General features: G+C 38.5%; 1 protein-coding gene across 8 annotated transcripts in view; it reads left to right on the plus strand.

Moving 5' to 3' along the window:
* The window catches only part of LEF1 (lymphoid enhancer binding factor 1), a 111926-nt gene that overhangs the window by 76491 nt on the left and 14976 nt on the right, over positions 1 to 20459 (plus strand). For 6 of the 8 annotated variants that reach the window (XM_019741936.2, XM_019741938.2, XM_019741942.2 and 3 more), the window contains 6 exons: positions 1335 to 1467; positions 6846 to 6936; positions 8611 to 8694; positions 10734 to 10856; positions 11879 to 12041; positions 17068 to 17175. In XM_019741936.2, the coding sequence (XP_019597495.1) occupies positions 1335 to 1467; positions 6846 to 6936; positions 8611 to 8694; positions 10734 to 10856; positions 11879 to 12041; positions 17068 to 17175 (702 nt within the window). The remainder of the gene's footprint in view (positions 1 to 1334; positions 1468 to 6845; positions 6937 to 8610; positions 8695 to 10733; positions 10857 to 11878; positions 12042 to 17067; positions 17176 to 20459) is intronic. The other 2 variants (XM_019741940.2, XM_019741941.2) reach the window with 1 other exon arrangement.

A 20459-nucleotide genomic window follows, 5' to 3' on the forward strand; every position in this document is an offset into this window, starting at 1 on the left:
TAAGTTACTTATTACTACAGTGTTTGTAAACAGAGCTTCCTGATGCTGCTTTAATTAGTAGATGTGTTTAAAATCAAGTATATTTTGCATGTATATAACTGTGTTGAGTTTATTTTCTTTGGTGGGGCGGGGTGGGCGGAAGTGGGTGGGAAAAGATGTAGCATTTCTGTGAAAAACTATCTACCTAATGAGATTAACCTGCCTGAGTGTTGTTTGCATTACTGATTTGCTTAAGCACTTTCTTGAGGGGAGGGGGAAGAAATTCAGCTTTAACCAAACAAACTGATCCCAAATTTCAAATTGATGAAGTCCAAATTAATAACCTATATCTTTAAAATTGTTATTGTTGTATAGTTTTAGACTTCCAATTTATTATTTAGTTTTTATTTATTTTTTTAAAGGAGGGCGCAGCTCACAGTGGCCCATATGGGGATCAAACTGGCAACCTTGGTGTTATGAGCACCACGCTCTAACCAACTGGGCTAACCAGCAACCCCTAGACTTCCATTTTTTAAAAATCTGTTTTTAAACAAATATAAGACATAAAATATGTTAAAATATATAAAATATAAACAATTTAAAGAGTTCTCACAAGCTTTATCTCATGTTATGCAGTTAAACTCAAAATTGGAAATTCCCTTTTATCAATTGTCTTCTACAAACTAGAGAACATGAAGATAAACTGAATAGGGCTAAAGTGTAATGGATGGTCAGGTTTGATTGACAAAGCTATAAAACATGAAAAAATGGTATAGCATGGTTCTTAAAGATGTACAACTATAGAATTACGAATTCTATAAGCTAAGGGAATATCGGTACAGCAAATTTATATTTATTGGGTTGTTTAAAAATTTGCTCTTTAAATTTGCAATATCTATTCATTTATTTGTTCATTGAACATTTTTTTATGAGTGCCTTTTTGTTGCCAGACATATGTAATGAATAAAGAGCTTATAAAATATTCATAACTTTTGCTCTCAATAACTCTTTGTTGAACTCAACCTGAAGAGATAATTTAAAAGAGAGAGAGTAAAAATAGGTATAGAGAGAGATTCATGCCATATGGAATAATAGTAATCAACTTAAATCTCCAGAGGGTCGCTGGTTAAATAACTGATAGTCTCCTGATGGGATATTCATGTACTTGAGTAAATAACATGGACAAATTCTGAAGCCCTAAATGAGTACAGCAGATGATTTCAATAGTCCAGGTCTGGAGATGATTCTTGCGTTATGCTGATGCCCAGTTACTGCTAATGTGTGTCTGCTTCTTTGGAAGAGGAGACAGGAGCTGGGCATCTATATTAACTGTTGACCTTGTGGTTACTTTGCAGTCAAATAAAGTGCCCGTGGTGCAGCCATCTCATGCAGTCCATCCTCTCACCCCCCTCATCACTTACAGCGACGAGCACTTTTCTCCAGGATCACACCCGTCACACATCCCATCAGATGTCAACTCCAAACAAGGTGAGAGCTCTGCCCTCCCAGGCCTGTTTCATTAAAGGAGGATCCCTGTCTCATCAGCCTAAGTGACCTTACAGGTACCTTTGCTCCATGTCACTGGGTGGATCAAAATAAATTTCTAGGAGATGAGTCATTTATTTGATAGCAATTTTTTATAAACCTGCAAGAATTTGTTGTTGTTTCTTTTATTTTTCAGAATTAAACAAACAAACAAACAAACAAAAAAACAGAAAAGAAGCATAGAAGGGTTATTTTCAAAGCAACAGCTCTGAAAATCTAGGGTCCACAATATAAACCAGTATGTTGTGCAAATACACTACAAATTCAATCCTCAGTGCCCCCTGCAGTTATTTTTTTATTTCAGCATATACTAGGCGTTGATGGTAGTGTTAAAAGAAAAGTTAGAAAAGGGACCCAGTGGGAAATTTTTACTTTGAGCCTTTAATGATTTCTTTTGGTTTCAGTTATATCCCTATTGGGTTTTATCCTTTTTATTATTTACCAGCACCAACTTAGATATAAGCAATAAACTACAAAACCATAACATGAATCTTATTTGCTTCTCTACAGTATTACCAAGTTCCTCTTCTATATCATTTATAGAAAAACATGTAGCATAAGAGGTTTTTAAAATCAGAAGGCTTATGGGTGTGCGTATGGTTAGCTGTAGGACAGAATTCGGGCTCTCCCAGACTGCTGGTCCCGTATCTGCTTCGAGCAAACTTGGAAGCTGAACTTACTTCCGGGATGGCCTTTGCTCTTTCTGTGTACTTAGCACTTGGATCTCAGTAGGGTCTTTAGAACTTCAAAATAAAAAAATCCTGTACACCTAAGACTAATATAATATTGAATATCAACTGTAATTGAAAAAAAAAGAGAGAGATAAATTTTAAAAAGATCCTATAAAACCACGTGAAGGCAGAGAATGCACACGTAAAATTTGCCATTGGCAGCACTTCACCTGTTTGTCCAGCCTTACCTCTGACCTATAGCAGACAACAAAATTTATTAATTGGGGGGAAACAAAGAGTGGCATTCAGAGGCTGGGTGTTTTTTCCACCACTGTGAGCACTTCTAGGTTAAATACGTAACCCATTTATTTTCCTCCATACTTAAAATAGACAACTTATTTGAGGACTTAGTTCCTGTTGGATTTTGACTTGAGTGGAGCACAGGTACCTTTCCTTAGAGAAGGCAAGAATCACCTGTGCAGAGGTTTCCAGGCTTGCCTCTGTTTCAGTCCTCATATCTAGTCCTTTCTCTACTCCCTTTTACCAAGGACCTCCAAAGAATAAGAAACGTCAAAGACAGGTCTGGTGAGAAAGGGAGCTAAGATAGGCATCTTAGGAAGAAGGCTGAGTTTGAGAGGGAAGATCATGAACATGACCTTGGTTGTGGCAAGTTTGAGCTGTCTGAAGGCAGACACGAGGTGGGCAGTTTAAAGATCCCAGTCCCAGAGCAGGACCCGAGCTAGAGATACACACCTGGGAACCACAAAGATACAGGTGACAGTTAAAGACAGATGTAAAAGCTCAAACAAGCTATTAGCAAAACGAATCAAGCGGTGTGTGTTTCATTCAATTTTTAACTATGTATTTATTCAAAGTTAGTTATATGATGCTTCCTATGTCCCAGGCCCTGTTCTGAGCACTTGGAAATGAACTTATTTAAAAGAATAACACGTGACGGTTCAGTAGTTTTTCTTATAAGAATTCTAGGACAGCTCAATATTTTAAAAAGACCAGTAAATGATCAGCTACCAGTTACATTTCTATTTTATCTTCTATTTTCAGCTCTCATTGCTACCCTACCGTGTTTTACCTTACTAGTTGTAATTATATCATCGTTTCTCAAACTTTATTTTTTAAAGCAAACTCTCCAGAACTAGAGAAGGTCCAGTACACATGACCAGAAGTTGTCTGCTTGCAGTTTCTTTGAAGTCTTTATTTTGTTGTAAAAATGTGTGTTATTTTTGCATTCTACTCCATGCACTCTTTGTGTTGGTTTTGATGTAAAGACCTTGTTTTTAATTCCTTTTTTGTCCTGGACGTCATCTATCTCGTCACCATTGTAGCTCAGGGGATGTGTAAATCTTGGTTTAAAAAGAATGAATTTGTATGATTCTGAATTTATACCATTCCATTTGGGTACATTCATCACCAAAAAATAAGTTAAAAAACTCAATGGATGTCTTGCTTTTGCTCTTTTTCTCACCTACTGCCTGCCTTTGGGTTATATCATGTAGCACAGCTAGTTAGAGCATGGTACTGAGGCCAGAGCTGCTGATTTCATAGTTCCCAAGAGGCTGCTTAGCTTTATTAAAAACAAAAAGAGTGCCATGTGCATACGCTAACGCTAGATAGAGCCATTCAGTTAATACAAACAGTTTCTCAGCAGAACCCATTCGCATTTGTAGGAAAGTCACTTCAGGTTAATTTCCCATTAGGAAGCACCTAGGTTTTACCTTTCTCAGTGTGTAGCTGTAGAAAAAGGAAAGAAAGATAATACCAATCGTTTTGTTCTACTCATTATGTCTGGTGAAAATGTTAAAGCTTTCAGGAAATACGGGTATATACCTGTTGATATTTTTGTACTATTCATTGTATCCTTATAAATAACAACAAAGACTCACGTATTGCTTAGACTGTGTACCAAGCACTTTTCTGCATTACATATGTAATGCATTTATTCCTCAAAATAACCGCTGTTCCATTTTTATGCTGATTTTACAGAATAATAACAAATAACTTCCTTAGAGATACATATTTGAGTGACAGGCAGAATTGATATATCCATACAGTCTGACTTCAAAATCATTTTATCTATATTTATAAAAGTTACTTACAAAAGCTTAACAATCTTTAAGGCCAGACTGGATATAGCCTCCAGCACATAGTAAGTGTTTAGTACATACCAGTTAAATGAGTGATGTGAAATGTGTCTTTTGTAGACAGCAACTGGCGGAGAGTCACACACACTTCTAGGAATCTTTGGAAACAGGATCTTAAAAAATAAGCTGTTTAGATTACACAGACCCATTTTCCACTCTAGTAGTGACTTAAGCCACATGATGTACTTGTATTTACCTGCAAAATGATTGATAATGTTGACCCAGCATGGGGAATAGGTCGGTCCAAACACTTTCTGTTTCACTTGTTCATTTGTTCAGTCATTCATGAGTATTTACTGAGGCCCTCCTCTGGAGACAACCGAGGTTTGATACATAGATTGGTAAAACATAGTCTCTTTTTTCCAAGTAGTATTTAAGCTCATGCAGGAAATCATTTGCACAAACGAGCTATAAAAATGAAGAACATCTTAAGTACCACGTTAAAAACACAAATAAAATGTTGTAGATTCGAAGAAGAGATTCCTCAGAGCTGTAAAAGTTAAAAGAATGTTCCGTGAGAGAGGGGTATTTGAACTATGAGTAGAATTTTAATAGAAATAGTCAAATTAAACGCCCAGCATAGGAACTAGCATGTAGCAGGTGCTAAGTAAAGGTTAGTTCCCTCCTTCCTCTTTCGAGCAGTAAAACCAAATCCAAGTTTGTATTTTTTGTTCTGCTGGATCACTCCTGCACAGCATCACAAAGGGGCTGTTCTAAGTATACTCAGTACATGGACTTGTGTGGGGAGCAAAGTTTTGGACTTGTCCGCTTAGAGACTTGTTTGCACGCAAGTTACCTCTCTGTGTCCCAATGATAAGAGCCCAGGACGACACATTCTGTGTGTACAGGCGCTTCGGCGCCCTAACAAAAGGATTCAAGTAGACAATTCGGGGGGGTCTCTCACTTCTGATCATGATTTTCAAGTTCATATTTTCACGGGGTTTCCAAAGTCCTTCTCAGTTAGTCTGGTTTTTCTTTTCAAAACAGCAGTCCCCGTGCAGACCCTGAGGTTTGGGGAGCTTTCTGAATCTCAGGTAAGGGTGGCAGCCAGTGGGGTAAACTCCCCAATGACTCTGATACATCACGAATCACCCCTGTAGGCTCCCCTTAAGATCAACCCCGCTGCCCTTACCTTCCAGACCTAAGAAAAAAAAAATCCCAGCATATGAACTTGAGGGTCCACTGTGGCCAAAAGAAGCAGAAAATCTAGCCCAAAAAAGAGATTTGAAAAACATTCTGTTAAAACAGCAAAACATGAGATGATCATGTAAAAACATGTAAGCTCTCTGTTGAGGGAGAGATTAAAGACCTTTCTCCTTCCTACCTACTTTCTGTAAGAACTGAGAAATAGTTTGTCCTGACTTCAAAGTCAAATTAACATCAACATTGAAGGCAACACTTCTTAAGTCATTGCCATATGTTTAACGCCTTCAGTATCTTTTAAGATCCAAATGAAATGCATAATCATTTCAAACAGTAAAAAAAGACTACGCAAAGAGTGTCTTCCATGTGCTCGCCCAACTCCACATACTGGCCCATGTATTTCTAACAACTGAATGTACCTTCTGGGGATTCAACCTGGGAATGTGTTTCTATGTGGAAATGGCCTTTTAAAGCCAGATGAGCTGTGTAAGGAAACTGTTGTGGCTTTTTTCTATTCGGAATCACTTTCCCCCAAATACTTTGAATCTAAGTTTTTATATTTTGCAATTTTTTTTGCCTTACCCCTTCTTTTCTATACCCAAGGTAAGCTATAAACGAAGAGGTGTCGTTTGGGACTAGGATTAGGTATAATCCTTAGGTGGTTTTTACAGTTATAAGACAGTGCACTCTAGGGAGTATGAGCTCAAGAAACCATTTGGTGTCACTTGTTTTCTGTGGAATACAACTAATCCCCAACAGCTTGACCTTGACGCCCAGAGGACTCAACGTGATGAAGAGCTTAGTTGGAGCCAAAGTAGCAGAGACCAAATGAATCATATCAAGGGTGACCATTATGGGGCTGAAGATGATTCCTAATTAATCTTTGATCCTCTGAGGTATCACGTTTCCCAAATCTGTGTGTCCATAAGGGAGCCAATAAAAATATGAAAGTGGCAATTTACCTAATCCTTGAGGGCCATGGCAGGCCATCTACTTAGGAAGGGCTCTCATTTGCCATTCTACAAAAAAGCAGTTGTCTACCATTTTCTTAACCAAAGTGAAATAATGTGGGCAAACTGAATAATTTAAGTCTCATTTGATGACTGTTTTACTAGCAGTATAGTTACCCCTTCGGCAGTTCTCAAGATGTACTGTTTTAAGACCTGTTTTCTCAGATGTTGAAATCTTGAGAAAAGATAACAAACTGACTTCTGTGGCATGAATCTGATAAATAAATGTTGTTTGGTTCTAGACTTTAAGAAGTTTAAGCATTTTATTGCCTTTATATTGCTCTAAGAGTCAAGTGTCCTATGAATCTGAATGCTCTTCTCTCTCTTCTTTTTAATAGGCATGTCCAGACATCCGCCAGCTCCTGAGATCCCTACCTTTTACCCCCTGTCTCCGGGTGGTGTTGGACAAATTACCCCACCGCTTGGCTGGTAAGATACTTCCCGCAAACTCCAGCCAGGCACTTGAACACATGTTCTTGTACTTTCCATTCAATGGAAATTAGCTTTATGAATGATAACACTTGTGGAGTTGAGGAAATTTCACATCAACAAGCAAGGTGCTAACTTTATTTCATTTCAATGTAAAACATTAAAAAAATAACAGACTTTGAAATGGATTGAATCTGTTTGCTAATATGTGTAGAAAATGACTATGTAGCATTTGCTTTGAAGCTTATAGTTTTATGGATTCAATTTGTGGCTTTGGGCATTTGCTATGCCTGTACAAAGTGCTTGGTGTGGTTTTTCTTTTCTAGTGTTTTATGAAAATTTATATTTTTGAAACAAACTTAGACACATTGAATATATACTTGCCTGGCTTATAAATGAGCAAGTGAGGTAAATGACAAGTAACTAGAGAGAAATTTAAAAATACAACAGCATCTTTTGAATTTAATAAAGTAAGCTCCAATTTGAGTTCAGAGAAGTGAAAAATTAATGTTTGGGCTTTTTTTGTTTTTTTTTCAAGAATCCAAAAGTTCTTTATTTCTAAAAAATTCGTAGAGTTGCCTTCAAAATTTTCTAAATTGTAAAGGTAAAAGAAAGGAAATATATTTTAGGAAGAGAATAATTCTATATAGTGTAGCCTATTTTTACCATTTTATTGTTAACACACAATTTTCCCTGCTCCCACTCCCATTTCTTCTCCATTCCTCCCCTCCCCACTGCTCACTCCATGGAAACAGTGCTTCAACTTTAGCAAATGTTCTCTCCTTTCTTTATCTGGATCTCAGTCCCTACAGCCCCATGTCATTGTCCCGGTCTCCCTACCTCGACATCCTTACATTATCTCTCCTTCAACAAAGGGGTCATCCCGTCATGGACATTCCGGCTCACTCCAGCTCTCTCTTTAGTATTAAATCTCTCAGTCAATACTGTTTGAGTTTTAATTGATTATGCGTACATGTTCTAATCTATATCATCAGTCTGTCTGAACTTAATGACTTAGGGGCAATAATCCTGTGCCTGTGCCAAGTTGTGTCAGTGGCAGCTAGAAATAAAGACTGGAAATAAAAACTGTGAGATGTGGAAACGCAGGAAGAGATGGACATCTCAGAGTGGAGGGAAAATAATTTCAATGACTTGATCTCTTATTTCTTGACTCTAACATGACTATATGGTAGGGGAGAAGTGCAGGTGTTTTTAAAAATGTTTGTTTGTTTTTATATAAATATAAAGTTTTATTTCCTTCTGTCTTCCCTTTCCTGAAATTCTCAGATTCTGATAAACAATCCACTAACTTCCTTCTTCGAAAGGAGTGTTTCTCTATTCTCAGTGTTCTGTTATATTCAATCAACATTTGTTACATGCCTACTTTGTTCAAAGCATTAATAGGGTTGGAAGAGGGGAAGGGATAAAAGACAAATCATGTATTGGTTTGTTTTTAAAGTTGAGCGTGGGAGACTTTTTTTCAAGGCAAAAGATGCTTTGATTGGGTGGAGGGCAAGGAATGGAAGCAGTTGGATAATTTAAGGAAAGCCCTGGTCTGTAATATCCCACAAAATTCAATTTGAATACCTCCCTCTTCCCCCCTCATGAAACTCTTACTGCTGGTTGGTAACTCATGTTTTGTCATTGATGGGTTCCTTTCTTCTGTGACCTCAGGCAAGGTCAGCCTGTATATCCCATCACGGGAGGATTCAGGCAACCCTACCCATCCTCACTGTCAGTCGACACTTCCATGTCCAGGTAGGTAGAGGTGAAAACTGGGCACCCCAGGACACGTTGCTCTTCCTGCGCTTGCATTTGTGCGGCTCTGCTTGCCTCTTGGTTGGCTAGGAGGGTGCATAGCTCAGCCACGTGTCTGTCTGTGCAGTGTGCCTGGCTCCCACACTAGGTGTCGTAGAGATTCCTGGGTAGGAGCCGTACTCTGTGCCTCACAGCAAGCACCAGCCACACCCACCAGAGAGATGGACTCGGCCACACCAGGGAAACTGTGCCTCCGGAAGACTTCCTTTGCCACCTGACTGCAGGATGCGAAATGTCCTGAAAGTGGACCTCATAAGAGATTGTTTTATTCAAACTATGCCGGGGGTGGGGTCAGGGGAAGGATAAAGACTGGTTTGGTCTAAGTTCTATAATTTACTTTCTTTGAGGAAAGTTGTATCCGTTAAATGTGACACTGTTTGAAAATGCCCAGATAGTCTAGAACCTTTCTGGACCAAGGCTGTCAGAAGAGAAAGAATGGTGCTCACAGGCCATCAGGCCTTCCGGGGCGTGTCCTAGTGTGTGAATCAGGCCATGTGGCCGCACAGTAGTGCCAGCGAAGCTCTGTGAGGTCTGCTGCCACACCGCTCTGTGTCATGCTTTGCTTCTGGAAAGGATGGCTTCTGTGCCCTGTGCTTGATGTACACACACATTGTGATGTATCATCTGTGTGTTCGATGTTGCTTTTTCAAGGGAGCTAGCATTACTGTGCCAGAAGTCAAACTTTTGGGTTCGTAACTGATTGTGAATCTTTACTTTTTATATAGGTATGAAATTCGCAGTTTCTGTGGTGAATTTCAGCTTTTTAAAAAAACATTATTTGTGCAGCAAATTGTATATCTAGCTAGTTGGGAGGGGATGAAATTAATGTCCTTCCCCCCAAATACATTTTTACACCTTCTAACATTGTAAGAACTATCCGATGACAGGATTTTCGCATAGGCCTCATGTATTTTTGCAAATGGTGCATTTAGCAAAGCATTAGTATTTGATCACATATTTGTATTTTTACCATGTTGCCTTAATTTTAAAAAATTTGTTTCTGAAATATTACATATCCAAGCAGAGTTCCTTCTTTCCTACCCAGATGAAGGAATTAATTGCACAGGCTATGATGAAAGACCTGAGAATGTTGTTCTTGCTGAATTACATGTTTACTTTAAAACAGTTTGAAAGCAAAGATTTCCAAAGCATACCCAAATTTATCCAAAGCGCTTGTTGAAAGTACTGTCTTTATTTTATTTTTCTTGCATGGCAGTTTCCCTCCTTTGTGTTGGATGGTGGTGGATATCTTAAGATTTTTTTGTTATGCTCTACAAGCGTACTTGGGAAAAAGCCTTTATTTAGCATGTGTAGTTTTTACCTTGATGCAGAACCATATTCTTTCCCTTGATTTTGTTAATCAGTTTTCCATAAGGCTAGTTTTCTCAAACATTCTTTCTGTGTGGAAAATTATTTCGAATGATGTTAATGGCAGTCTTATTAGATTGGGGACTGAAGAAACATCTTTCTGTCCCTTATTTTCTCAGTTGTTCTTTCCTAATATTAGTAAAGAAGACCAACAATATGAGAAGACTGTGATGGTTTGCTTGGGAATGTAGGCAAAGATTTTTAAATGTGATGTTCTTAGCTTTATTTAATAGTCATTTAAAAGCAGAATCTTCATAAAGTGTTTTATTTCCAATAGTTGCTCTTACTGAAATTCTTGTTTTGAAAACTGCTTTGCAAGAAAAGTGACTCAATTTTTTTTTAAATCCTATGGCCTAAAGCTGTCCCTGGAAAAACGCCAGTTTCTACTATTAGTTTGGGGGGGAAAAAATTCTGTTGTGAAGGGAATAATTATTAATATTTCCCACCTGAATACAGAAAGGAAAGAAATTAATGATCAACCCACTCTAATTTATAGTTACTCCTCCTGAGTGTAACTGCTAATAGCGGTCGGTGGATGGTTTCAGGATCCTCTCCAGCTCTTGCTACGGCAGCCACTAGTACACGTTGTTTCTTCTCTTTCCTCCTTTCAGGTTTTCCCACCACATGATTCCTGGTCCTCCTGGTCCCCACACAACTGGCATCCCTCATCCAGCTATTGTAACGCCTCAGGTCAAACAGGAACACCCCCACACTGACGGTGACCTGATGCACGTGTAAGTCTGCCCCCCCCCAGTCTCACCTGTGAATGCCTGAAGACACTGAGGATTTAATCACAATTTCTTCTCTATTGTTGAACCTTCCCCCTCTCTTTTATTATGGAAATCAGTGTGGCTTTGCTTTGAAAGCTCGATCCCTGAGGACTTTAAGCGGCTTGATTCTCACTGTGAGCTGATTTTGATTCTGAGATTGGAAAGGAGCACCGACCCCAAAAGATCAAGGGACCCTCACCAAAATGGAGTAATCTTCAGAGCACAGGCACTGAATAACCCTGAGCTGTGTAGCCATTTAGTACCAAATTTCAGCTGGGTTCTGATTGTTGGGGAGCCCCTCGTGGTGCCTGAAGGGAACTGGAGAGTTCAGTGCTTGCCCAGGAGGCAGTTGCCCTGCCTTGCAGCTTCAGAAGCCAGAAATCAAAGGAGAGGGGCACACCACGCCCACGATTCGCTGTGGGGCCCGCATGGTCTCAGCTGTGACAGTGGGGCTCAACTCCTTGAAGAGGTTAGGAATTGAGTTTCTTACTGTAGGGTTTGCAGACTCGGACAGGAGGATGGGGACTGCAGGAAGCACGGATAGTCCATGAGGCCCCAGCAAATGTAGGTAAAGCCAACATGCATTTGTTTGGGGGAGACAGTCTGAAGTTTCATGAGCTTGTCAAAGTGGCCCTTGACCTCCCAAAAGTTAAGAACCTCAGTTCTGAGAGAGGAATGACCACTTGTACTATAGGGTCAGCTTTTCCTGAGGTGACCAAGGAGCTCAGTTTCACACACCCATTTCCATTTTGTGTGGAACACTTCTATAGCCGGGGGGAATTTCCTCAGACCAAAGGATCCTCACTCACAAAGCTGGAGAAGTTGATCTTCCAAGTTGGTGGTGTTCCGGGGGCTTGTGGAGGGCCTAGGGTGTTGTCCCCAGCCTGAGTTTAACTGGTGACGTAAACAGATGCTCTGCTTCTCTCCTCCCATGTCTTCCTTATTCTGTCCTCCCCCTCCCCCAACACCACCACACCCACCTTTAGGAAGCCTCAGCATGAACAGAGAAAGGAGCAGGAGCCAAAAAGACCTCACATTAAGAAGCCTCTGAATGCTTTTATGTTATACATGAAAGAAATGAGAGCAAATGTCGTGGCTGAGTGTACTCTGAAAGAAAGTGCAGCTATCAACCAGATTCTAGGCAGAAGGGTAAGTACTGGGATGGTATATAAATGTTCATGGGAAGTGCGGAACTGCTTCATTAACACCTGACCCAAATGGACTTCCGTATCAGGTGGTCATAGAATGCATTTGGGTAGTCACCAGCCACTTTGGGAAGTAACAAAGAGAACAAGATACGTTGATAACCTTTTGGAGGATTAATTGATAAAATGCACTGTAAACAACTTACATTATACCTGGCACATAGAAAACTTCCTGTCCATGATAATGGCTTTCCCTGTTAGTCTTTAACAAGTATTTATTGAGTGTCTTTTATGTGCCAGGCATGGTAGTCCGGCAATTAGATAGGAATTGCTAAATAAAATAGATACCGTCCTTGCCTTCATGGGGTTGAAAGTTTTGTGACAGGATACAGATAGTAGACAAATAATTACCTGATGAATGTATAATTGTGACAAATACTGTGAATGTAAAGAGCAAGATTCTGTGAGAAAGAATAAGAGGCAGCTAGGGAAAGGCCCCTCTGAAAAACATAGTATTTAAACTAAGACCTGAGAGATGAGTAGGGGTTAACCAAATGACTGCGGGGGAAACGTGAACTCTTCCCAGATAGAGCCATGTGTGTGTGGACTCTTGTCTGAAGTAGGAAAGCACTGAGCCCACCCAGGAAGCAACTGAAAGGCCTTCCTTGGAGGACCAGCCATGTTTCTGGATGAACCCTGGCAAACAGAGGTTGACCACTTCTTCCAAGATAGCAGCAGATCTGTGCCACTCAGAAGCTTTAAGTGGAAGGATTTATATGGGCTAGAGAAGTCTTCATTCTGGAAAAACCATTCTCTGATTCTTAAAGTGTATATGAGGCTTGTTTCTGGAGAGCCCCTTTTCTTTTCATTCCTTCTTTCACCCATGCTAAGATATTTTTCTGAGCACATATTATATACTAGGCACTAGGCTATAACTAGTACAGTCACATTAAGATTTTTTTTTAATCCATCCATCAACCAAAATGCTAGTCAGTCTTTCCAGGTATTTTTCTCAGGATTAAAATGATTCAGCTAGGTATCTGAAGAGTGGTAGAAAAAATGTGAATTTTTCTAATTCAAGTTATATTTTCACTGCAATTACATTGTAATTTTTAGAAATGCTTTATCACAATTGTGGATGCTCTTCATATATGTGTAGTGGCTTCTTAATTGTGCACTTGTATATTTGTTTTTTGCAACCTCTCAAGAAATCCATGATTTGCAAATGAACATTCAGCGAGGAGGGTCTAACGACCTTTATGAAACGTAGAGGATCATGTTTTAGCAGTTGTTGATGATCACTTTTACCATGTTTCTTACAAACCTAATACATTTCAGCATTCCTACAAGAAAGCATTCAGGCCGAGTGAACAGGCAAAGGGAAGCAGAATTGCTGTTTTGCATTATCGATTCCTGTTGGATAACAACAAGAACAGTACAGCTATTTTCAATCTGCCAGGCACCAGGGTTTCAGGGATAGGGTGCGGTGGCAGATTATAGTTTTTTGGTGCCCTGCGTACAATACTCTATCTTCCTGTGGATTCTTAAACACTTAATAACAGTAATTACAATGATTTCCCAAGTCAGATCATAGCTGAAGAGTGATTCCATCCATCAAAGATGATGATTCCATCATCTTTGAAGAACCCCACCTTGAAAAAGCTTAAAGGCTGATGACCATTTCCCCTGACCCTTTAAAAGAAGAAATTAGAGGAAGAGAAGGGTTGACGTTCTTATTTTAGCTTGTGTAAAACTCTTAGCTTGTTTTTTTTCCTCTTTTGAGTTATGGTCCCCTGGTCTTCCAGCAGGAATTCTTTTCCTGCTCAAGAAACTAAGGATATGATATGGAGGTATGCTTCCTATTTTTAATGCACGTTTCCCACAGTTGCTACTTTCTCAGCTCCCTTAACAATCCCCAGATCAGAGCATGTGTCCTAAGGGATGGTTCTCATTTGGGGTCTTTCTCTGTCTTTGATTTGGACACCTGTTTCTATTTATAGGTCTCTGAGATCTTTGATTAAGATCAGGTTTTCTATCCTTTCATAACTCCCCTCTGGCAGAGTAGTCCTTGCTAGTTCTTTAAAGTTCCTGGATTTAAAATCATGAAGTTTTACACTGGGATAATTATAATTCTTAAAAGTGGAACTTAAATCCATCCCTGAACATTTAATCTTTTGATTTTTATTCATCTTTACTGTATTTCTAAAATAGAAATGTTCATTCATATGAATTAAAGTTTTCTTCTTCATATTATAAATAACACAAATCTTAACTTTCAGATAAGTTTTTTTTTGTTTGTTTGTTTGTTTTTTAAGACCTTCCTGGCTATTAAAGGAGGTCCATTTATTGCAAATATATTGTCAGGATTTTTAAATCTTGGAACTGTATAAGTTTCTTCAAATTAAGTGGATATTTTCTCAACAACTTGGTGAAAGCTTAACAATGAAATTTGATTTTTTTAAAAATTAACTCTTAATTTTTCAGTAAGCAAAAATGATACAGAAGCATTTTTAGTCAATTGTCTTTCAGGAATTCCTGTAAAGGAAGATCATCTTTCTAGTTTATACTAGACTTATTTTTACTTCAATGCAAAACTTGAATACTATTGTTTGACCTATTGTTTTATTTTGGTAAAGGATGTTTTGTGAGTAGATTTTGTGCATTAGAAATATCAGAAAACTAAAAGCAATTGAAGATACAAGTAAATAGTTGAGTCCGTGGCCTGCTTTTTCTCCTTGCAGTTTGCTGAATTTTGTTAGCTCGGGTCTTTTTGCCAACCTATTTTTTTCACTGAAAACTACCTGGTTGTTTGCGTAGAAGACGCCAAACTCCATATATATTTTGGAAGATAAATTTTATAAAACTTATTTCAGGTTTACTCAGCAAGTTATAAAGCTGCCATAAATTACATAAAGTTATACTGATATATTGCAGTAGCATAAGACAGATATTACTTGTCAAGTGAATAAACAAATTTTGTAATTTTATTTCTTTTTTTATTCCTTTTTCGTTCATTTTTGGTAACACACTTTGCCTCTGCCAGTCACATTTATTTAGTACCATTACTATACAAATATTAATGATTAGTCTTTCGTCAAAAAAAAGCAATCGAGGCTGATCTTTTCCACCGTGCGCAGTTTGTTTGTTTCTCCTGTGAAGGTCTCTAGTACCAGGCCAGTGCCTCAGATTTAGGAAAGCTGTCAGTTGGTAGAGGCAGTGTGACTTTTCTTGCCTAATTTAAACTTCACTGCTGACCCAGACATGCCTTCTTCCTAGGCTCCACTGACTTTGTGTTTACTCTGTTAGTATAAAGAACTAGGTAGGTCTCAGATAACGTTTTTTTTTAGGATTTTGGGTTTTTTCCCCCACCACCTCCCTGCCCCCCTGCCCCACTTCTTTTTTTAAAGAAAAGCCTGTTACCTGATTTGCCTTTAGGCTCAGGCCAAGTCCTGCTGTGTGTCATGCTTCTTAACTTTACACTCTGCACTTCTACAGCAATTAAAAAATAAATCTTATCTACCCAAATCCAACACAGAAGCCCTGGCTTTTTAGGGGCTTTCGAAGGAAATGAAATCCCTTGACCTGCCTGTGGGCACCGAGGCTGGAGGCCGGAGAGGTGGGTGGAACATGGCAGAAGGTGCTTCGGTGCCCTCCTTGAGGTCAGGTTCTCTTAACAAGCGAGAGTAGCAGGTGTTTTTGTTTTCCTGGGGCTGAGTCCGTGTCGATGACTCAGACACTGTCTCCCTCCAGGAGAACTTTCTCATCCATCTCGCTCATCCTTTCCCCAATCCAGCCATACCTTCGTTTTCTTTTTCTTGTTTTTATCATTTTTAAAACCTAGAACCAGGAAATTAAAATCAATATGCAGGTAAACATGAATGAGAGTCACCTAGCCTTGAATAGAAGGAAGTGAAATGGGAAGCTCCACCCCTAGTGCTGGGGAGACCAGGAGTCGCGAGGCCCGCGGCTGATTCAGTGCACGAGTGTGCACGTGGATGTACGCCCGGTGTGGTGCGGCCTCAGGTCTGCACCTGCCGCCTCTGTGCCATCGCCACTCGACAGTGGGCCCCCCCAAAGCTCAGCCAGTTCTCCTGAGGGCCTGTTGACAGACCCGGCCACTGAGAAAGTACAGAAAGTACTTCAAGACTGCCTACTGGGGGCCTGGGGCAAGCTGTGTGGAAACATGCAAAGCAATGTGCAAATTATAATCCGCTTAAAATCCCAAATGGTCGCCTTGCCTACATGAGCTATTTATTTATTACGATATCTATCAGTTATGTACAAGAGAAATGGAAAGGATATCAGCCACTGTATTCAAATTAGGTACTGCAGCCCTTAATTCTAGATGGCAAAACAAACTAAACAATGCCCCTTACTTTCCATCAAAAGGAAGCTAAAAACCGTGACCATAAAGTGTGCACGTGTAGCTGTACAATGTTGTCAGTGTTCTGGCTGTAGACAATTAGTGCTTATACAAGTATGAAGAGGGTGAAGAGACTGAGACAGACTGACTTTTAATATCTTGCTTTATAGACAGGATCATGCGATGAAGGTTTCATACTCTACATATGACGAAGTGGGAGAGTGTGCATGTGAAGCAAGGATGTATCTGTGGAAAAGACATCTGGAAATGACCACATTTTGCATACATAAGTGATACTTAGGCTCAGATATTAGAAGATGCTGCAAACTATGAAAAGGGGCTAAGTTGGGTGTTGTGCAGCAGCAGCAGTTCATTTTAATTTATATTGGAGAAGAGAAAGAGTAGGTGACAGGTCATCTTACTTTGGATAAAAAAGCACAGAATAGAGAAACCAGAGTTTGAGTTTCATTCTAGCCATCAGACTCCAACTAGATTTCTGCGGCATTTGGTCTTCTGCCATTTAAAAATAAATCAAGAGTTTGAATATTTTCTTTAAATATTAAAAATTAATATTTTCATTCTTCAATGTTTGAAACATGAAATATGTGTTACTGCTTCTATTTTGCTTACTTTGATTTGATGTCCCCCCCTCCCCTCTTTGTTTTAGTGGCATGCCCTCTCCCGTGAAGAGCAGGCTAAATATTATGAATTAGCACGGAAGGAAAGACAGCTACATATGCAGCTTTATCCAGGCTGGTCTGCAAGAGACAATTATGTAAGGCCCTTCTGCATATCAACGGCTCTCCACTTTCACCCATTCTTTCTTTCTATTACTTTCATGAAGAAAATGTGTTTTAGAGTGTATCTAATGCTGGTACTATTTCCTATTTTTGGAAGTTAATGAACTTTATAATAAAGATTTCATGGATATAGCACAAAGCTTATATTGAAAGCTTTGAGCTGTCATATATATATATATATATATATATATATATATATATATATACTAAAAGTACTAATTTTTTAAGTAAAATACTTTTAATTAAAAAAACCACCTTATCAAAATGTTGGTGAAAAATATATATTTTTTTAAAGCCCATATTCTCATCATGTACAGACAACATTAGTAATAACTAGTTACATTACCTTCCAGTTTTTTTTTTATGGGCATATGTTTTTATTTTTTACTTGGATATAAGTGTGTGTGTGCATATACACTTTTGTGTCATGTTTGTTGCTCTTGTATATAATCATTTTTCTGTTAAGACATAGTGTTTCCATATGTCAATCTTAATGGCTATATATTTCATTGAGTGAATGTCACAGGTTACTTAACCATTTTTCCCTGCTTTTAGAGATTTAAGTTGCTTTCTATTGTTTTACAATTGGAAATAATCCTGCAATGAGCATATCTATGCAGAACATTTTTTTTTCTGTTTTTAGGACTATTATTTCTGTAGGATAGATTCACAATAATGGAATTGTTGAGTTAAAGGATAGAAATATTTTAAAGGCTCTTGATACATATTGTCAAATTGCTTTCTAAAAGGATTATATTACTTTGCAATTCTTATAAATGATGTAGTCCAAGTGACTGTTTTACCACAGATTAATCAGAACTGGGAAAATGTTTTTGTTTCATATTAATGTACCCTGATGTCTATGTATTTTATTCAGACACAGTAGGTATTATCATATTTTTAAGTTGTACTAATTTTATTGGCAAAAATATCTCATATTGCTAATTATGTTATTACTTTAGAGTTTGAACATCTTACTAATGTAGTCTTGATACAGCAAAGAATATTTCTAAGAAAGTATATTGTAAATGATATAGAGGGGAACAAGCTTATTATTTAAGCTCAATTTAAAATTTTGAAGATCATTTTCATTTTCCATGTGAGACGAGCATTCGAAATGCCAGGTAGGACAGTGTTCAGTGAAACTGTCCCCTTTTAAAAAGTCGAGGGTGGCACTATTAATAAGTAATTTAATGTGTGGCCATTGCTGTAGATGGTCCTATGGGGCTGCATGTCTGAGGTCTTACAGCTCATATAGTGAGACACCAAGACTTTTCGAGCACATTTGTTTCCGGTAATGTGTGCTCCAAAGAAAAATTCACTAGTGGAGCTTAAACATTGGGTACAACCATGACATAGGAAGTAAGGGTCCTACTGTTTGTTACTTATAAGCAACAGCTTGTCAGCTCTCCTGAGTTGTTGTTTTAATAACTACCATATGCCAGTTGTCAAGAACTGTGTAAAGGCTTTCTGTGTTATTTTCCAATCCTTATAACAACCCTGTGGCATAAATAGTATTACTGAATTTTACAGATGAGAGAAATTGAGGGGTCAGGGAGGTTAAGTAATTTGTGCACAGCCCTGTAGTGGCTAGGCTGCAAGTTGCACCCAGGTCTCCCTGACTTCACCGTCTGTGCAGTTTTCCTCCTAAGCTGACTAGCTCAGTCTTCCAGTGCCTTCTTAAGAAGACTGCTTTAGTTAGAGAGTGTTCTCCCTTGAACGGGGTGTCTGTTCTCTTGGCAGTAATTAGCATCTTCCTGGGGAGAGTCTTTGTGATGCCCTTTAAGTGGGAAGATCAGTTTCCCAATTAAAGACTTTCAGGAGTGTCCTCTTCTAACCCCGTCCTGGCTCTCCTTTGGATATGGTTTGTGGAAATGGGGAGAGCTGGCTTTCCCTCTCTGGCCCACGGAAGAGCTTTGCTGTGCTATGAATTTGTATAGATTATATAGCATTGCTTGTTACCTGTCTTTGAGTGAAATTTCTGGTTCTGATCTTTATGTAAAGGAGTGAGTTTTCACTTTTAAAAAGAGATAAACACATATTCTCTTCCCCTTACTGCCTCTCCTTTTCTCCATGTGGAGAGATGGGAAGAAAGTAGTTTTAAAGAAAGCCAGTGCAATGTGAATTTACCTTGAAAGATTTTCCTCTGCACAATTTTTAAAGGAAGTTGTTTTGTATAACTTGATTTTAGAATCCCCTTGAATGAAGGGGAAGCCCAGCTTTGTTCCAACAGTTTTTATAATAATCAACGTAAGCCTATTAAGGCAAACAAAAGTCAAATCAGTTGATAGCACTTTAGCTAAAAATAGTATTCTTAAAATACAAGAAGTCTGCTTTGTGTCTTAGCATTTAGTGTCAGAATGCTAATCTAATCCTAAAATCATGTGAAATATATCTCAATGATTTACTATTAAAATGCCCTCTTCTATGGCATCATAGATTTTATAACTTCAATTTGTTTTCATAATTTTATTTTTTTATAACGTAACTGAAGTTTTCATAAATCAATAGTGTATGCCTTGAGTGTACATATTTTCTTAAGCGAGATCAGCCAAATATTTATATTATTAGAGCTTTTAAATTTAGTGCTTAATAACCCCAGTATTATACTTGGGGTGCCAAAAAAAATGTACACAAGTGGACATTTTGGTCAATGTTGCTCAAGCAGTAGTTCGCCATAATCAGAAGTGTCTGGACACTGATGGAAACCACTTTGAGCACCTCTTGTAATCGCAGAAGTCAAACATGACTTGTATTTATATTTTGTTATCGGTATATATTGAGTATTACAATTTTAATATAGTTTTCCTTTCTTAAAATGTGTATACTTTTTTTGGCACCCTCTGTTTATGTAATTTTAATGAAAAATATTTTTATGTTTATCACGTGAATTTTGTGTGTGTTTTTTTTGTTGTTGCTTTTTTTTTTTTTTTTTGTATAAGTTAACATTCTTTTTGTTTTCCATAAATGTAGGTTCTCTTGAAACACTGATTTGTCCCTGGAATGTAGGTATCAGGTTTGTGCAAAAGTAATTGCAGTTTAAAAGGTTAAAAAAAAAAAATTGCAAAAAACGCAATTACTTTTGCACCAACCTAATAGTATAGGTTACCTCACACAGGCCACAGCAGTCTGACACCTCAGGCCACATCACGTGTTCTAGGCATGTACTAGGTGGCAGAGACTCAGGTGGTGCGCCTAGGAGCTGATGGTCCTGAGGTGAGGAGTTCAGGGACAATGGCCCATCTCAGCACCTGGGAAG

The sequence above is a fragment of the Rhinolophus sinicus genome, linkage group LG02, assembly GCF_036562045.2.
Source record: "Rhinolophus sinicus isolate RSC01 linkage group LG02, ASM3656204v1, whole genome shotgun sequence".
Lineage (NCBI taxonomy): Eukaryota > Metazoa > Chordata > Mammalia > Chiroptera > Rhinolophidae > Rhinolophus > Rhinolophus sinicus.